This window comes from Clarias gariepinus, chromosome 6 (assembly GCF_024256425.1).
Source record: "Clarias gariepinus isolate MV-2021 ecotype Netherlands chromosome 6, CGAR_prim_01v2, whole genome shotgun sequence".
Lineage (NCBI taxonomy): Eukaryota > Metazoa > Chordata > Actinopteri > Siluriformes > Clariidae > Clarias > Clarias gariepinus.
Genome location: NC_071105.1, coordinates 11243928 through 11262568, shown reverse-complemented (window position 1 = coordinate 11262568; position 18641 = coordinate 11243928). Strand labels below are relative to the sequence as shown.

The following is an 18641-nucleotide window of genomic DNA, read 5'->3' as shown; positions in this document are numbered from 1 at the left end:
TGAATTTTTCTCTCATTTCCTTCCATGATGCACCTGTTCCCCTTTGACATCATGCCAGAGGTATATCTTTTTAGTTAAAACTATGGTTGATAATAAAGTGTTTTCAGTGAGTTAATTATACAACAGCTGCTGGGGCCGCCGTGCATGTGTGTGTGTGTGTGTGTGTGTCCACGATCTGAGAGATACAAGCCCTAGCATAAGACCACCTGTGTGCCAGATAAATCAGAGTAGATGAATGAGCCCTACGTTCACAGCTACACTTGCAGCCTCAGTGTCTTAAAGTAAAGAACCAAAAGCAGGCAAGGTCACTGAGCTACTTTTACTCTTCTACAGTTCCGCTCGCTAAAAAAAGGCATAATAAGATTTTGAAAAAAAAGACTGCATAAGGTTCATTAAAAGCCATGCAATAGTACTATATTAATACTCTATATTAAACAAACCATATTTTTTAACTTGTATTGTTTATTTGCAGTACTGCAAATGCAAACAGTTTACTTACATCTACTTCGCATCATTTTATATTGTTCATATTTCAGCTCATACTTCAGTACTTGGTGTCCTCACTTAAAGTACCAGGAGTGTCTTAACAGTTTTCTGACATGTTACACTGAGAGTTAGGATGCTTTAGTGTGAACAGCTGAGTGACATAAAGTGGCATTTCTTTCACCAGGTGTAAGGGAAGCTATTAGACCGTGATACAGGAGTCGTCACCTTAGATCACGTGGTTTTGACCTGTCGAACCAATTCGTGTCAGGACAAAATCTCCTTAAATGAGCAGTTCCTAGTAGTGATGGCAATCCAAAAAAACAGATATGCAATCTGGCTATATACATTACTGTGATTTAACATTATTAGATTAGACAGATGCATTAGAGTGATGCATTTTCACTCTTTATATGCCACACTATTGCTATGAAAAAGATCAACTTAAAGTGGTTTCGCACTGGTATGTCACATAACCACTTCTGACTGATGAAAACAAATGTGTTTTAAATAAATGCATACTTCTCATGCTACCATTCCATTTTGTCACTGACTTCCCCAACCACAAGAGTGGGGGTACACATATAAAACACTTCCTGTAAATTTTACACTGATTTCTCGGCAACAAGGTAAAGAACTGTAAATTGGAACAACAAACATTACATACTGTAAAATATTTACATACTGTAACGTAAAGCATTACATACAGTACACTCCAAATTTCTTTTCAGGCCTTGTGTAGCTCTTACATACTAAAATATTATGTATATTTTACTAAAATAAAATAAGTTTGTAATGTACCTAACTCTATTTAATTAGTTAACCATTATTTACTATTTTATTATTTACACTCAGATCTATACCTGCTTTATCCTGTGTTCAGGATCACGGGGACCTGGAGCCTATACCAGGAGGCTAAGGGCAGGAGGCAGGGTATGCCCTGGACAGGGTGCCAATCCATCGCAGGGCACACATACTCATTTACTCATTCACACACTACTGGCAATTTGGGAACGCCAATTAGCCAAACCTGAATATCTTTGGACTGTGGGAGAAAACCGGAGTACGGAAACCCAACAAACACGTGAACCATTTTTACTATTATTTGTTTTTAAATTTAGATGTAAATGTTAATTAATAAGTATATTGTTCATACAGGTAGTCCCCCACTTACGAATGAATTCCATTCCGGGAGCAAATTCGTAAGTCAAATTTGTTCGTAAGTCTAACATAGTGAGTCTTTTGCGCCTTTTACATAAATATACAATGTAAAGCATACCAATCCACGCGACATGTGGCCAAAAACCATAACCGCGCCTATGAAAATAAATCTCACAGTGAAATGTAACTGTTGTCCCTGCACCTTTAAATCACTGGGGGAATCCTGGCAAACGGCATCTTGTCTCAAAGCTGTACTTTATCATCGTGCTCCCGGACCGATTCATTGAAACCGGTGAGGCTGACTCATTTCTCCCGCACCCCCGCACGTAAATACAACCATATAATGAACATTTCATGCAATTATTTACACACTGAAAATATTGCATATAATTGTAAATATTCATATCTGATGCACTGTGGTGTTTTCTTAAAACAATACACACGAGCTACTTTCGTGATTTGTGATTTGCATCTGTGAACAGCGGTCCGTTCTTATCTCTGGTCATTCATAACTTGAATGTATGTAAGTCAGGGACTACCTGTATTCGGTGCATTAACCAATTAGCCATCAAAACTAACAACTAGTTTAGCTAGCTAACATAGATTAAACAGCCCTTCGTAAATGCAGACCGTCAGTGCACCCTGAACTCCAGTACTAAATTATTATACCAAACTCAGAAACATAATACATTTCCCTTTACTATAATAAAACTTTGTGGCATTATTACCCTGTCTAGGGGCCTACAGTAAGTCGGATAGGAAAGGCTGTAGGCCCTGTACAAGATAAACATTATAAAAAAAATGAGTGAGGGAGTAAAATGCTTTGCTGTGTATATCAGTTGATGAATTGCTTTACATACTCTGACTCATGTGGTAAGGCTATTTGGTTGGCCATACTGAGTATCTCTCAGTAGTGGCTTTCTTTTTTTTGCATGTCAACAGAGTTGGATTTGGATTTAGTAGTTACGAACTTTTGACTCACAATTAACTGTCAAACTGTCAGTCCACCCTGAATGAGAAATCTGAGGTAAACAGGAGTTGCCTAAATAACTTTAATACACTAAACTTTATTTTGAGTCTCCATGCATGCTTGCGTATATTAATTCTGCATAATGCCTCCCACACAGCCAGAGAACAGCTCTGAATATTATACCCTGAGGGATGGTTAAATAAAATAAAGATCTCATTAGTGAACAAAGGAAAAAGATGAGTAGCTGGTTGATACGTTTTTCTTTCCCTTTGTATAAGGCACAAAGCAGAAACGTTCTTGTTATATATAGTACTCAGTCATGCCGATGTGGGACACACACTGAGCCATATACATAGGACACGCCTGAGCTACTGTATGAGGTCACACACAGACTGCTGCTTAATCTGCATGTGTTGACTTTTTAACTAAGCTTTCACGGTGTGTTTAAAGTCAATTGTCCCTTCAATGTCCTTTTCTCAACAGGACTCGAAAAGAAATGGCATGCTACAGTATCTAATACATACACAACATTTACCATGTTATTACCAATCAGCACGAATGACCCATACCATTTAACCATATTTCCACACACTGTATTATGAGGAGAAAAACAGGCTGCTGCTTTATGAATAGGCAGGGAAAGGTGGGAGTAATTGATGGGTTTTAGTGCAAAAGACAATAAATAGCATTTTTCCTTTTTCACTCAAACTGAAAAATTATCTTCTCCAGGCACATAAAGTTGTCCATAGCAAAACTTTCTTTTCTTTCACATGATCAGTAAAGCAAAACTACTGTACCTGTTGGAAAAAATTGGACTGCTGTGAATAAACTATATGCATTTTTTGGACTTTTGGGGAATGTTAAAGCCAGGAAAAGCGACCTGTTACTGTAATTCTATAGCAATTACCCCAGCGGTCATGGACTTCTATCTTAAGGTTCTGTCGTCAACTACTAAAATTAAACTGAAGCGGATAAAGGAGGAGACTGATGATACTGTAAACAGACTTTTTTTTTTTTTTTTTACTTTTTCAATATTCCTCATGATCTTTAATGTTCTTTGTAATTAAAAAGGTTTTGCTCACAACAAAATTCAGGCGCCTTTTTGTTGTGAGCATATTTGTTGCCAATATGACTTCCAAAAAAACATAAAAAGCAGTTTGCTCTTTTTTATTCAAACTTTACCAACATATTATTGTTATTAAATTCCATACTTGTAATTACAAACACAACTACAGACTAATTTATCCATTTTGACAAAAACATTTTGAGATGGATTTATAGCATTTTGCAAAAACACTACAAAAATTCAACTCACATGACACCAACAGCAATGACTAATGAATAATATTTCGGAATTAGTGGTTTTAAAAAAACAAAACAAAATATTTTTTCAGTTTTAAATACTCTTTGCATCTTTTATAAAAATATACTTTTTTATACGATGGATCTTTCCATTAAATGCAGTGCCCTATAGATTCATTGGTACCTTTAACATAAATAAAACAAAAATACACACACACACACACACACATATATATATATATATATATATATATATATATATATATATATATATATAAATATATAAATAAATAAAAGGTGCCCGAGGCAGGACTTGAACCCAGACCCTGAAGGTACAGTACAAGCCCACAGTGCTAACCATTACACCACCATGCCACCTACAAGACATCTTTTTTTCAACAAATGACTCTGCAAAACTGTCTATACTGTAAATTATTCCACTTCAAGTCAGAATACAGGTAGGTAGGCTTAAAAATTCCAAGACAGAAATTAAGTATCTGCTTCTATAAACATTTATGTTAATTTGAACAAACATTTTATTCTTTACCTTCTTGAAAGACCGACTGTATCTTTGGCCAGGACTGAACCCCCTGGGAGAGGCAAGCAGATTTCAAGGTGAAACACCCGGGTAATTACTAGAAGTCATAATGCCAACAATCTTTTCAAGAGTCCCTGAACCACAAAAGAGACCTGATGCATCTCTTATCCAAATCCAGTATATTTCATAATGAGGTCTCGGGTGCTTTTCATTGTATGAATTTCTCGTTTGTCACAATTTGGTCTGATTTGACCACAGCACTCAATGCTAACTGTAGATTTTAGGATGCAAACGAAGCATTTTTTACAGTGATCTTAGGCAGAGAGTCGGTTGCAACTGTTGCAAAGAGCTTGTTGCTGGGAATGCAGTGGTTAACAGCTGTTTTTGCAAACTAAAAAAATATGAAAAAACCTCACAAGTTAGAAAAACTGTACAATTTTAAATATGCAATATTTTGCATTCCTTTAAAATCCTTATTCAAAAATGTTTAACATTTTGCTATGGCCTTCCTTTTCTGTAGTTTTATATCCATTACTTGATTTGTAAAGAAGGACAAAGAGATCTGACATGTGTGCAAACTCCTATTTATACTTCAAGGAAACAGGATACGGTAAAAGTCAATACCAGGTTTTCTTGGGACTGCAAGCAAATAAAAAAACAAGTGTTTTAAAGGATGACATTTTATCCAGTAACCGTTTGAAGGCCATGAGCAAGCTGGCTTTTATACCTTTATTAGCTCTGGGACTCTGGTCAGTAGTGCAGTAGAGTAAAGATGATAAAGTTGAGAGAATTGCTGGAGGTTAGGTGAGGGGGAAGGGGAGACGCAGGAGGAGTGGGGCCGGTGGCTGCTGATTAACCAGAGATACTGGAGTGGAGAAGAAAGCCTTCAGGCACCTGATGCTTTTGGTCAAAATCTATTTAATGTGTTTGCCAGATGTAAAAGGTTCCATATTCACTATATTGGATTTACAGAGATTTATAGAGATAGATATCTGAAGGTCCACACCTTCTGACTAAACTTAATAACCTGCAGCTATTTGCTCATGGAGTTCAGTGGGGAAACTTATAATAATAACAGAATGGATGCCCTGTGAAACTTACCACGAGATGATGGGAAGTCATTTCGTAGTTTATAGATCAAACACATAATGCGTTATGAATAAAACATGTTAGAGATGCTGTGTTAGTGACGATTACAATGACATGGCCTGAAGCAAAGCATAGTGGCTTAAGGTGGTTTATTTCATTTACACTAATTTTCACAATTTTACAGTGGCACGGTGAATAGGTGGCTAAAACTGTCGCCTTGCACCTCCAGGGTCCGGGTTCAATTCCCACCTCAGAGTCTATGTGCATGGAGTGTGCATGTTGGGTTTCCTCCAAGTACTCCGGTTTCCTCCCACTGTCCAAAAGCGTGCAGCTTAGGCTAATTCCCGAATTGCCGGGAGAATGTGTGCCATGACATGGATTGGCACCCCATCCAAGGTTTCCCCCGCATTGTACCCCAAGTGTCCTGGAGACTCTGTATGCAGAATGAAGTTGTATAGACTATGAGTGAGTAAGTGAGTAATTGGAAATCTTTAGTTTAATTGTCTTCTTTTACTTAAAGTTTCCTTTAATTGTAGATACCTCTTTTTATTCTATTCTATCTTTCCATTATTAGGTCACAGATAATTGTATACGCATTTCACTGCACATCATACTGTGTATAATTGTGTATGTGACGAAAAATGTGAAATTTTGATTTGAAAATAAAACTGTCAGCTCTTTAAAATCTGAAGTTGCCGTTGTCATCGCTGGTTTGCAGAACGCATTGTTGAGGGGGTTGTTTATGGAATTTAACAACCATTTCTGCAAGTTCAGTGGTGTAGCTTTTCAGCGTTTCACTCCACCGCCACGTTGCCAAATGTTACATTTCCCTTCTGCACTTACTTTTATCCTACCTAATGATTACATTTACACTTTTTTTCTTTGCTTGAAGCTTTTATCTAAAGTGGCTTACAAGTGAGGAAGAGTACAATCAGATTAGAGAATCTGGTTTAACAGGAGCTGACAGAGATACATTTCCACTAAATGAACAGAAATATGTTGGAAGAGTATTAAGGCCGTTACTTAAGTTGATGCTTACATGCTTTCCTGTATATACTATAAGTGCTGAATCTTCACGCACTTTTAGAGTTTGGTAGGAAATGTGTAGAGCATGAAAAGTCTGATTTGTAATGATTTCAAACAATTGTTTTATGGCTGTGTTCACACTACCAGCTTGACGTGACTCAAATCAGATTTTTTTTTTTTTTTACCATATGTCACAGATCTGATCTTTTTTGGGCTGTCTAAGCGCACAAAGCTGATGTTTTTCAGATTTGGTCTGAGTCATTTTTGTATGTGGTGCAAGATCAGATATATATCTGATATGTGGTCATGCAACTTGATCAGAATTAATGCAACTTTTTGCCTCGCGCACTGCCAGTAATAGCTGCTAAAACAGATAAGCAAGGCGTCTGTCTTTCTTTCATCTCCTGGACCTCAACAAATACAACCGAAGAACTGCTTGCTGTCTTTCAGAGCAAAATCCCAGGCATAGTCTTTACAAAAATAGCATCAATTGTTTGACATAAATGAGTGGGCGCATAAACTGGTGATGCGTTTTAACCCAGACGGCGAGGGCACAGACGTTTCGATGTGCGCATGCGTGTTCTTTCCAGACAGACGCTACCACATTAAAGTCAGATAAAGGTCACTTAGAATTATGCATGTGAACCGTCACGACATGCAAATCCAGTTTAGCATCTTCTTTCAGCACTGCGTGATGGTTTGATGGCCCTGGCAGAAAGAGGACAGTCCTTTTTGTAGACTCTTGATCCAATTTGCTTTTTCTTGCCTCTTGGCTGAACCTAAGTGCGATGTCAAAGCTTTATTATTGACTGTCAATGCTGATCCGCTTCCCTAGTTGATCAAAGGGTTCTTGAACCCTTGGCTAATTAAACTATCTTAAAATACGTAGTTTAAAAGCGAAACAAGCCTTAAGAGTAAATCATTTAATCTGTGTTAAAGGACGACATTGTTTTTCCAAGCTTACTGAGATTTACCTGCAAAGTCCTCAACTTAAAAAGGTTAACTGCTTATGAGAGCAAGATTATAGAAAAATGTTTATAAGGATTATTTGAATTTCTTTTTCAAAGCATCCTAAAAAGGTGTTGTACTACGGCAAAGGAATGGGATATACCAAAAAATGAATACTTAAAAGATATATTATAATGAGCTAAATCAAATAAGAATACAAATTTGATCCTGAACCAGTGTGATCATGAAACTGCAGAACATCATGGAGAAATCATCAGACTGGTATTCTGAGTCCCACGATGTGGGAGACATTCTAGGTGACTTTTTTTTTAAAGTTGCCTCAAAAAAAAAAAAAAAAGAAAGCAAAAAAGAGAATCATGATTTCAAGAGTTCGCTTGTGCGTCATGGCTCTTCTTAACTGATTAGAAATGACCAAAAATATGTCAGATTTCCTGTTCATTTTTATGTGTTATTTATGGAGCATTGAAAAAAAAAAAAAAAAAAAAACCTCTTTTACCAGGGATTAAGCAAATCCAATAAAATGACGCAATCCAAACCTAGAGACGGTAATCACCAAGGAACAAACAATGCTATATTATCACGATACCTAGTTGCCGATTGGATTTGCACTGCGATTCTGTTAGTATTACAATATCAAATAAATTAAAAACCAAATTTCTTTGTTCGGGTCAATTTTAGGAAATAAGTCCCTCCTAATACAGAGGACATTGCATTGCCTGCAAATATGTGAATAGTTTAAAGTGCCATACCTGTAGGATAATAGGGGCAGTGTTTGATACACATATCGCCTCCTTAAAGAATTTTAAAACATAACCTACATGACCCCCTCCTTTGATCTTTACCAAACATTATGCTGTAATGGATATTATCCTGGGTATGGTGATGTTTATGATGAAAGTCCAGGTTTACAGCTGCTGCATTCACATGTATCTAAAATACAGATAATAAAGCAGTTCTTCACAAGCCCTGACAACTTGTACCAAATCGTGAGATGAATCATGAGATTGAAGATTGATACACTTCGTGGGTAAAAAACCTAAAATAGGTAGTGAAAGTTCAGCAAAGGTTTGGCTTCGCAGGAAAGTCATACAGTAGGTGATCATATAATTATAAGTATATTGTGACATTTTATAGATAAAGCATAGCCAAGTCGCATGTGATTTCTGGCATGTGAGGTCACAGAGTCAAGCATGCAAGAATTTCAGCTTGGGACAGTTCTAGCAAAAAGTTCAGGAATGACATTAACTTGTAAGTGAACTGATGCAGTCGCTTTACTCCCTCCGATGTCACTAGAAAAATGGGAAGTAGGCTCCTATGGGATCCTCTTTGACAGCAAAACAACATTTATATTTCAAAAGTGTGTCTGCACTGCTGTTCTATATAATGCATCAGTAGGAATACGTCTTACATCCCCAAAACCTATGTGTAGTATTATAAATCGTCCGTGCTTGTTGGGACATTCTTCAATAAAGCCCCCTTTTTGGCATTTGCTTGGATCTCGATGTACCACCGAATTGCACAGTGTGTCCCCTTAATGTCATTATAACAACCAATTTCCACTAGAAGTAGAGCCTTCATTAACTGGGTGCTGTGTTCTAACTTTGCAGGATTTACGGTCTGTGATAAGGATAATAACTGGTGTGTTTTTCATGGGTGTTTTCTGGCAGAATCCCTAGGAGAGCAGAACAGTTTGATGTTTATCAGGCAGCCAAAATTTTTCTGGTTATCGGAACTGCGGTAAAATAAACATCATTAAAACACCTTGTCGTACTGCCAAGGTTTGCATTTTTACGACCTTACATAAGCTTTTATCAAAGATGACCAATCGGAGATAGGAATCTTTGAGTCTATCAATCAAGAGGATTTGCATGTCTATATTTGAATGATATTTATGAGATGAGAAAGCTTCTCCTTACTTTAACCTTTTCAGTGTGTGTACAATATGCCTGGGGGTGTGGTTTTAAAGGCTACATTAAAAGTAGGGCATTTGTTTTAAATTTGACTTTCAAACCGACTAGCGTCATCTACCGCACCTCGCACCAAAATCACTGAACTTACCTTCATCATCAAATTTATGAAAGACACTTCTACTTCTACAAAAGGAAGAAGAACCCAAAGACTGTACTGTAACCTAGGCTGGACTATGAATTTTCAATCCTAGTCTCTGGTTTCTAATTAACGTAATTCAAACCTTCAGTGTCCATTAGAGAAAAAGGAAACCGAGACCCGGAATTTATAGTAATATTATAATAAGTGTTTTATTACTACACTGCACTCACTATTTCAATCCGACCTCCCAGACGTTTTTCATTTTTATTACTGCCATTATAACGGATATGACATGGGCTATGAATGTATATGTGTTTAAATAAAAGCGAAGGTTTTTGCACAAAAAAAGCAAGTATATTTGTGGGGACCAGCCAAATGTCCCCATATTGTCAAAGCTGACTGATATCCTCATCCTTGTACGGCTATTTAACTCCCTAAACACCCTTTCACACAAAGCCACACACACACATACAGTATAGTATACTCCTCAATAACCAAGGGACACACAACTGAATATTTCGGATTCTTAGTTTAAAAAGGAAGCCAACGAAAAGGTTTTTCTCATTTGAACCACCTGAATGTTCCCATAAAGGCTTAATGGAGCACAGAGGAACCATTCAGAGGGTATATTTTGTCTTTAAATATCCACAGGCTTTATAACCAGAGGCTCACTATCTCTGTTTGTTCTGTCTTTGTTTGCAATGATGAGTTAAGTAGCGTCAGCTGCTTGTGCAGATTTGCCATGATAAGTTGGTTGTGTGTCTGTGTGTGTGTGTGTGTGTTCTTTTTGGTTATGTGGTTCTGTGGGTGTGTGGGCATGTTTTTATATGTTGGGACAAAATGTCTGTACAATGATTGGCATGTCAGACAGTTTGACATTGTGAGGACATTTTGTGTGGTCTTCACTAGACAAAGTGCTTTAACATAAATAAAAAAAATAAATACAAATAAATACAAATTTCAGCATACTTTTGATTAATCATTGTGTGTGTGTGTGTGTGTGTGTGTGTGCATGATTTTAAGCACTATACCGGACACATTAAACATTAACAGTACCTGTCTGGCTGAGTGAGCTGAGAGACAAGCACTCGGCTCTTCTCGGACACAATGGCTGACTGTAGCACTGCAGCATTAGTGACCCCCCCCCCCCCCCCCCCCCCCCAAAAAAAAAAACAAAAAAAAACCAACACACAACACCCCACCCCACACCAATACACACCTCCTCGTTCACCTTTACCTCCCCGAATCAGACCCACACAAACAATGGTGTGTAACATGACGAGATGATGTTTGCACATATACATCATAAGCTAGCTCAAAAGTCTTGAAGATGCATGGGTAAAATAATTATCCCTTTAATTAATCCAACGCAGCCATAGCCCGAGTCTAGACAGGACGCTAATTATGTTTTATTTACACGAGTTATGTTTGCCGAACCCTCAAAATAGCCTTCGGTTGCAATTTCTCCTCTAGCCCACACACTCCCATGAAGATCTCTCTTTCTCTCTCTCACTATATCTGAGGAGAACCTGAGTGCCGAATATAAACCAGCAGACTGAAATAGATTGACTGTGTATTCTTCCTAAATCCTAGGTGTCATTCAGGGTCATATATCGTAAATGTCCCTAAAAAAGGCTTCTGGGCTTCCCCAAATTACCACATTTTTATGTACAATATGTGTTCGTTAAGGAAACTGCCCATACCAGGTAAACAATGAGAAGTGGTACAATACCAGGAAATAAAAAACAAAAACATGGGTTTTGAACTATTGTGAGAACGCAAAGCTGCTGGCTGCTCTGCTGGAGCCAAGTCACAAGCCGAGTCTCACGACTAAAGGGTCGTTAATCAGGGCTGGTGAATTCATTTGTATTTATAAAGAAATATATATATATTTTTAAAATGACTCATTGAGCCAAGACCGTGACCGTGATGACCTTGGGGGGAAAAAAAAGTTCTCCATCCTATTCTGAGCAGTTTTTAACGAGCTACGGGTCACAGCCCTGGTGTAATATCAAAACACAACATATTCATTCCTTTCGCACCGCAAGACAAATGTAGTGAATGATTAAGTCTAGAGCTTATTACAATCATGCTCTCCCTGCTTTGCACTCTACAGAAATACACAGACAGATAGAGAGAGAGAAAGAGAAAGAGAGGGAGATCGAGAGCGCTCAGCGTACTGCCTGGCACTTACACTGCAGTTACACTGTGGTTAAAACCACAAGCCTGTTCAGCAGTTCACCAACGTTAAAATGCGATGCACAAGACTTTTTTTAAACCAAGTAGATTAGACACGCATGTTCTCAAATTATAGACAGCTTTAACGTGAAGACTGTCCAGTGGCATCCCAGACATGCCTGTTACAGGTCCCAAACTCCTCTCCTCATCCCACGACTTACCAGGTGTGTGCGACGGTGAAGCGTCTTCGGTGACGGCCACCCCTGTTGACCATGAGTCTGCGGAAGAGCCGCGGGGAGCTGCGCGGGGACACTTTCGGAGACGTGGCGAGTCTCGGAGGCTCCAGTTCCAGGCGCATGTGCTCCTTGAAGGTACGGATGCAGGGCTCCGGGTCTGGCGCGCTCAGCTCGTTTGATGACATGCTGATGAATATGACAATTTCTTTCCTGAATCTCTGTGTCGTCCTTGATGTTTTGTTTTTTTTTTGCTTAAAATGCTGCAGGCTGATTTTCAGTCGGATGAACCAGCTTCCTGCTTCCAGCAGCGCTCTGTCTCTCTCAGAGGTTTCTGGCGCGGGAGCAATCCTTCGCCTGTGTGCACTGAGTGCTACTGACACACTAAGAGGAGGCTTTCGTCAGCGCAGTCACACCTGCTTCCTGAGAGAAAAAGAAACACACTTCTCTCTCTGTGTACTCTGTATACACAACCTTCCCTTTTCCAACCCCTTATTACATCCTTCTCTGTCTAATAAAAGTCATCTGACTTTTGTTAGATGTTGCTATTTTAACTCCTCTACACTTTCCTCTTTCTTTGCAGATCCGCCTGCTTCCCTCACTTTCCCCAAAGAACACATACACACGCACACACGCTTCTGTCTTCTGTCTCCGTTCAGCTCCAGGAACCTCCACGATAAATCACATCGAAGGGAGCTGAGAGCATCGCTTCAGCCGTCATCACCCGCTCCGGTTCTTGCATGCACGCATTTCGCAACACGTTTTGCACTCCCTTTCAGCACAGAATTGCTCAGCACACGGAGAGCAGAGACAGGAGAAAAACACCAGAGACAGCACTCCAAGGAGGCACACCTAAGTCCGTTGCCTTAGGCAGTGTCTTCATTGAGAATAAACAGCATAACTGGACAGATGAAAAAAAGACAGATAGTGACGGTTGAAGCTCCGCCCCCCCAGAGCTAGCTGATTGGTCCGCTCGGACGGGTGTCTCGGTGTAGAAGCAAAGCGAGGCGGCTTTATTCTGATGATGGCTTTTGGCCTTTCACAGCTCAGCGCTTCTCAGGATGGCAACAAGGAGTGGGGGAGAAAAAAAAATCGGAACAATTCAAGCCCCGGATTAGCTGTGAGGGAAAGATAAGCACCCAACCTAGGCTGGAAATTGTTCCCAGGTGATTTACGGCTTTAGGAGTTTTTGAACGTGCTGCTGGCTTGATTCTATAATTATGAATGAAGGAAAAGCAGTGCAGAATGAGAAAAAAGAAGCCTCCTGCAGGATTCGAGCGAGCTTAGAGCACAGGACACTGCGAGATGAGTCATTTCATTTTAAATTAGAAAATGAAGCTCGATTAATAAAAAAATTAACCTTTTTAGCATGAAAACAGGAAAAAACAAGACAAATCCAATAACTATTAATTGCATTTCCGTGCAAGCAGCTTGTCAGATCACAGAGGCATGGGCATAAATATCCGAGGAATCGATCCCAGTGTAAACGTCACCATGGGGTTTAAAAACACCCTAAGTGATCCAGCGCAGTCTCCTGGGTCCGGTGCGACTTTCTCTGGCGTTACAGCAGTATTCTGGAGAAACAATGCACACCGTTCTGCCTTCAGCAAGAAATCAACCTGTCAGCGTCATCACCCTAATCCTCACCATGGAGACCAGGAAGGAGAAGAAAAGGGGAGGGGGATTGAAAGATGACAACAATGAAGAACAAAGTGTACAAGAGAGATGTACAAGAATGTATAACTGAAATGTAAAACTTGCAAGTTAATCATGAGTCTTAATGGTATATTTTGTGACGCAACATTCAGTGAGTCAGCATTTAGCCTTCGTTACACAACCGGAACTTTGCGATATGAACATCTGGATTTTGCGTAACATGCAAGACCATTAATCTTGCTCTTGCGCATCATGTGCAGATTAATTATGTCTTCTGGCAAATTACGAATCTCCATGATTAGCTATCCAAAACACTGCAGGTGTTGTTTTTTAATTTAATTTAATTTATAATTTTTTTTTTTTTTACATGTAAACTAGACTGTGCAGCTCAGCGGTTAAGGGATTCCGCTACTGATTGAAAGGTCCCAGGTTCAAACCCCAGCACTTGGGCCCTTGAGCAAGGCCCCTACCACTCAACTGCTCAGTTGCATGAAAAAAAAAAAAAAAAAAAAAAATCTAAGTCGCTACCGATAAGGGTGTCTGACAATTATGTAAATGTTAAAAATATAACTGGACTCAAAATTTTACTGAAAGAATCAACGAAAGGAAACGGTTTATTTTTTAAAGAAATATTGTTCAATTTAGGGATCATTTGGCCTTAAATCTGGGTTAAATCCCAAATAGCATTAAATGGAAAGCTAGTGTCCTATGTAGGATGTACACACACCATGTGTTTCCATTGACCAGAGGTTGGAGAGCGATTCGGAATTCAGCCGTGTGTTAGGAGCTAGTTAGCATCGTAGTCGGAAATAAAAGAACATGTATGCAATTATTAAGAATTCAACATGTTTTTTTTTTTAAATGACAACATTATCAGGTGTCTTTTTTTGGTGCCTGGCAACCGACATTTAGTGTAATCAACGATTAATAATAATAATAATAATAATAATAATAATATTACATTAATGCATAATAATTATTATTAAATGATTTTTTTTTTTAAATGTACCTTACAGCACAGTGAAATTATTTTTTTCACATATCCCAGTTAGGAACCTGGGGTCAAAGCGCAGGGTCAGCCAGAATACAGGGCACCTGCAGCATGGGCAAATTGCCAAACTTGGCGGTGCTGGGGCTTAAACCACCAACCTTCCGATCAGTAACCCACAAACCAAGGTCTCAATCGTTTGAGCCACCACTGCCCCAAAACAAAAAAAAATAAGTGAGAGATATTTTTTTACCTTACCTATGACATAAAGATAGATTTATTCAAGATATTGCTGTGATATTGCTACTGAAAATTTTGTGTTGCGAGCTCGAATCTGGTGTGGAGACTGTTCTGTGGTCGGTACTGTAGGTAATTTTGCAGTCTAGGATGCCATCCCTGGCAAGGTGGGCCTTCACATTCAGAATTTATGCCTTCGTGACTATGCACAGGAGCTAGCTTGGGGCCTGAGTGGGAGAGCTTTAGAGAGGACCTTACATAATTGAAAGGGTGACATAAACCTTGCTTGCTTGCAGCTAAGGTAAAAAAAAAGAGCTACTCAAAAGAGTCTACCTACTGGTCCGTTTATAAACAAGAGAAAAGCAGGGAAATGGCGATATTGGTTACACAAGACATGGGAAGTAACAAACAAAGATAAAAGCCAGGGTGAGAGTCTGAAACACGTCATCACAGCGAGAAGGACGTTTTACAGAGCACTTCGGTATTTTCTTTTCAGCCTTATATCTAACTACCGCATCATGGCCTTACCACCAGAGTAAGCATTTCCTGTACAAAAGTAAATGATGCAAAACCTCTATTCGCTTCATGTAGGGTCTAAGTCAGTTTGAATAAATTCAGTAAAATTATTTATCTTTTTAAGCATGGCACTACATTCAGTCAGAGTTTATGTCTACATTTTATAGAAAAACTTAACGATGGCAGTAGTAGTGGTGCTAATATCATCTTTCACTTTTTTCTCAAATGATCAAACAATCACCTACTACACATCAATCAATCTATCCATCCATCATCCATCCTTTTATACACTACCCACTCTTCCATTTATCCAACAATATAATATCCATTCACTTCCTGTCATTCTATAAACTATTAACCATTATCTGTGTATATCTTACATACTTTCCATCCTTCCAGTTAGACATTTACTAATTTACTATCCATTTGTCCATCCACTATTCATCCATCCATTTATATACTATGCATTTATTTAACCACCTATTCAGTATACATTCATCCTACATCTGATCTTCTATGAAATGCCCCACTATGTGTACACAATCTATGTTAACAACTATTTGCCAATACTTATCCCTCCATCCGTCCATCCATCCATCCATCCATATATTGTACACCAATCAGCTACAGTATAACATAAAACCAATAAGGTTTTGGGGTTCCTTGCATCACCTTTCGATGCTATGAGTTGTGGAGTGAGGCCTCCATAAATCGTCCGGCAGTTCCCATGGTTTTTGATCGGATTGGGATATGGGGAGTTTGGAAGCAGAGTTGTTCTGAGTGTTCTGTGCCTTTCTATCATGGCCAGCCTTGCCTTTTTTTCACCAACTTGTGCTGCTTTGGCTTTTCTACAGGATCAGATTGAACATAAGAGCTTTTGGTAACTGTGGGCATGGGTGAGCCTTGGGTGCACATGAATTAAATCATTAATTAATGTGATAATATTGTGTGGTGTTAATGTTATGGCTGATTGGTGCATACACTATCAATCCACTACTCCTACACGGCTTTAACACATTATCCATCCACCCATTATCCAGCCCTTCATCGACTATCTATTTTTTTTAAGCCATCCATACATTAATCCATCCTTACATCACCTTTACGTACATTTGCTACCTGTCCAGTCTTCCATCCATCTATCCATCCATCCTTCCATGACCCATCATTCATACATCAATCCCTCCATTCATCCACTTCCTATCATCCATTCACTCATTCATCACCTTTACAAACATTTCCTACATACCCATCACCACATAGCTGCATCACTATATCTACTCACTGACTCCTACCTCTATAGTACATTGTGTAGCCATTTATCCATTAATTTATCTATCAATCCCCCACTTATCATCCACTTATTCCCCATCCGTCAATCCGTCCATCCACTACCGATCATCCATCCATCTATTTATCCACTACCCATCATCCATCCATTCATCCACTACCCATCATCCATCCATCCATTCATCCATCTATCCACTACCCATCATTCATCCATCTATCCACTACCCATCATCCATCCATCCATCCACTACCCATCATCCATCCATCCATCCACTACCCATCATCCATCCATCCATCCACTACCCATCATCCATCCATCCATCCACTACCCATCATCCATCTATCCACTACCCATCATCCATCCATCTATCCACTACCCATCATCCATCCACTACCCATCATCCATCCATCTATCCACTACCCATCATCCATCCATCCATCCACTACCCATCATCCATCCATCCATCCACTACCCATCATCCATCCATCCATCCACTACCCATCATCCATCCATCCATCCACTACCCATCATCCATCCATCCATCCACTACCCATCATCCATCCATCCATCCACTACCCATCATCCATCTATCCACTACCCATCATCCATCCATCTATCCACTACCCATCATCCATCCACTACCCATCATCCATCCATCCATCCACTACCCATCATCCATCCATCTATCCACTACCCATCATCCATCCATCCATCCACTACCCATCATCCATCCATCCATCCACTACCCATCATCCATCCATCCATCCACTACCCATCATCCATCTATCCACTACCCATCATCCATCCATCTATCCACTACCCATCATCCATCCACTACCCATCATCCATCCATCCATCCACTACCCATCATCCATCCATCTATCCACTACCCATCATCCATCCATCCATCCACTACCCATCATCCATCCATCCATCCACTACCCATCATCCATCCATCTATCCACTACCCATCATCCATCCATCCATCCAGTACCCATCATCCATCCATCCACTACCCATCATCCATCCATCCAGTACCCATCATCCATCCATCCAGTACCCATCATCCATCCATCCCCTACCCATCATCCATCCATCCATCCATCCACTACCAATCATCCATCCATCCCTCCGTCCATCCACTATCCATCCATTCAGCTATTAATCCATGACCCATCATCCACACATCAATCCCTCCATTCCTCCACTTCCTATCATCCATTCACCTATTCATCACCTTTACAAACATTTCTTACCTACCCATCACTACATAGCTGCATCACTATATCTACTCACTGACTTCTACCTCTATAGGACTTCTACCTCATTATGTATCCATCCATCCATCAATTTATCTATCTACCCATCTATCCAACACTTATTATCCACTCATAATCCATTCATCCATCCACTACCCATCATCTATCCATCTATCCACTACCCATCATCCATCCATCCATCCATCCATCCACTACCCATCATCCATCCATCCATCCATCCATCCATCCATCCATCCACCCCTCTGTCCATCCACTACCAATCATTAAACCATCCATCCACTACCCATTATTCATCTATCCATCCATCCACTACATGTCATTCAGTTATTAATCCATTACCCATCATCTATCCATCCATACATACATACATCCATCCACTACCCATCATTCATCCATCCATCCATCTATCCATCCATCCATCCATCCATCCATCCACTACCCATCATCCATCCATCCATCCATCCATCCATCCATCCACTACCCATCATTCATCCATCCATCCATCTATCCATCCATCCATCCATCCATCCACTACCCATCATTCAAAAAATTTAAATTTTCCAAAACAGTAGATTGAATATGGCTCCCACATTGTTTCCTCAAAATTGTTATTCATGTAAAAAAAAATGTATTTTTTAAAAAGCGGCAAAACAACAACAGTTACATCAATTCAAT

The 18641-nt window shown here is 39.5% G+C and overlaps 1 protein-coding gene across 2 annotated transcripts in view; it reads right to left on the bottom strand.

The window, feature by feature from the left end:
- pde4ba (phosphodiesterase 4B, cAMP-specific a) overlaps nt 1-18641 on the bottom strand; it is a 169535-nt gene that overhangs the window by 101397 nt on the left and 49497 nt on the right. Inside the window, exon 1 of one of the 2 annotated variants that reach the window (XM_053497918.1) lies at nt 11987-12874. The exons of the other annotated variant lie outside the window; for it this stretch is intronic. Coding sequence (XP_053353893.1) covers nt 11987-12186 — 200 coding nt within the window. The 5' untranslated portion in view covers nt 12187-12874. Of the gene's footprint in view, nt 1-11986; nt 12875-18641 lie in introns of those variants that run through there. 2 annotated transcript variants of the gene reach the window in all.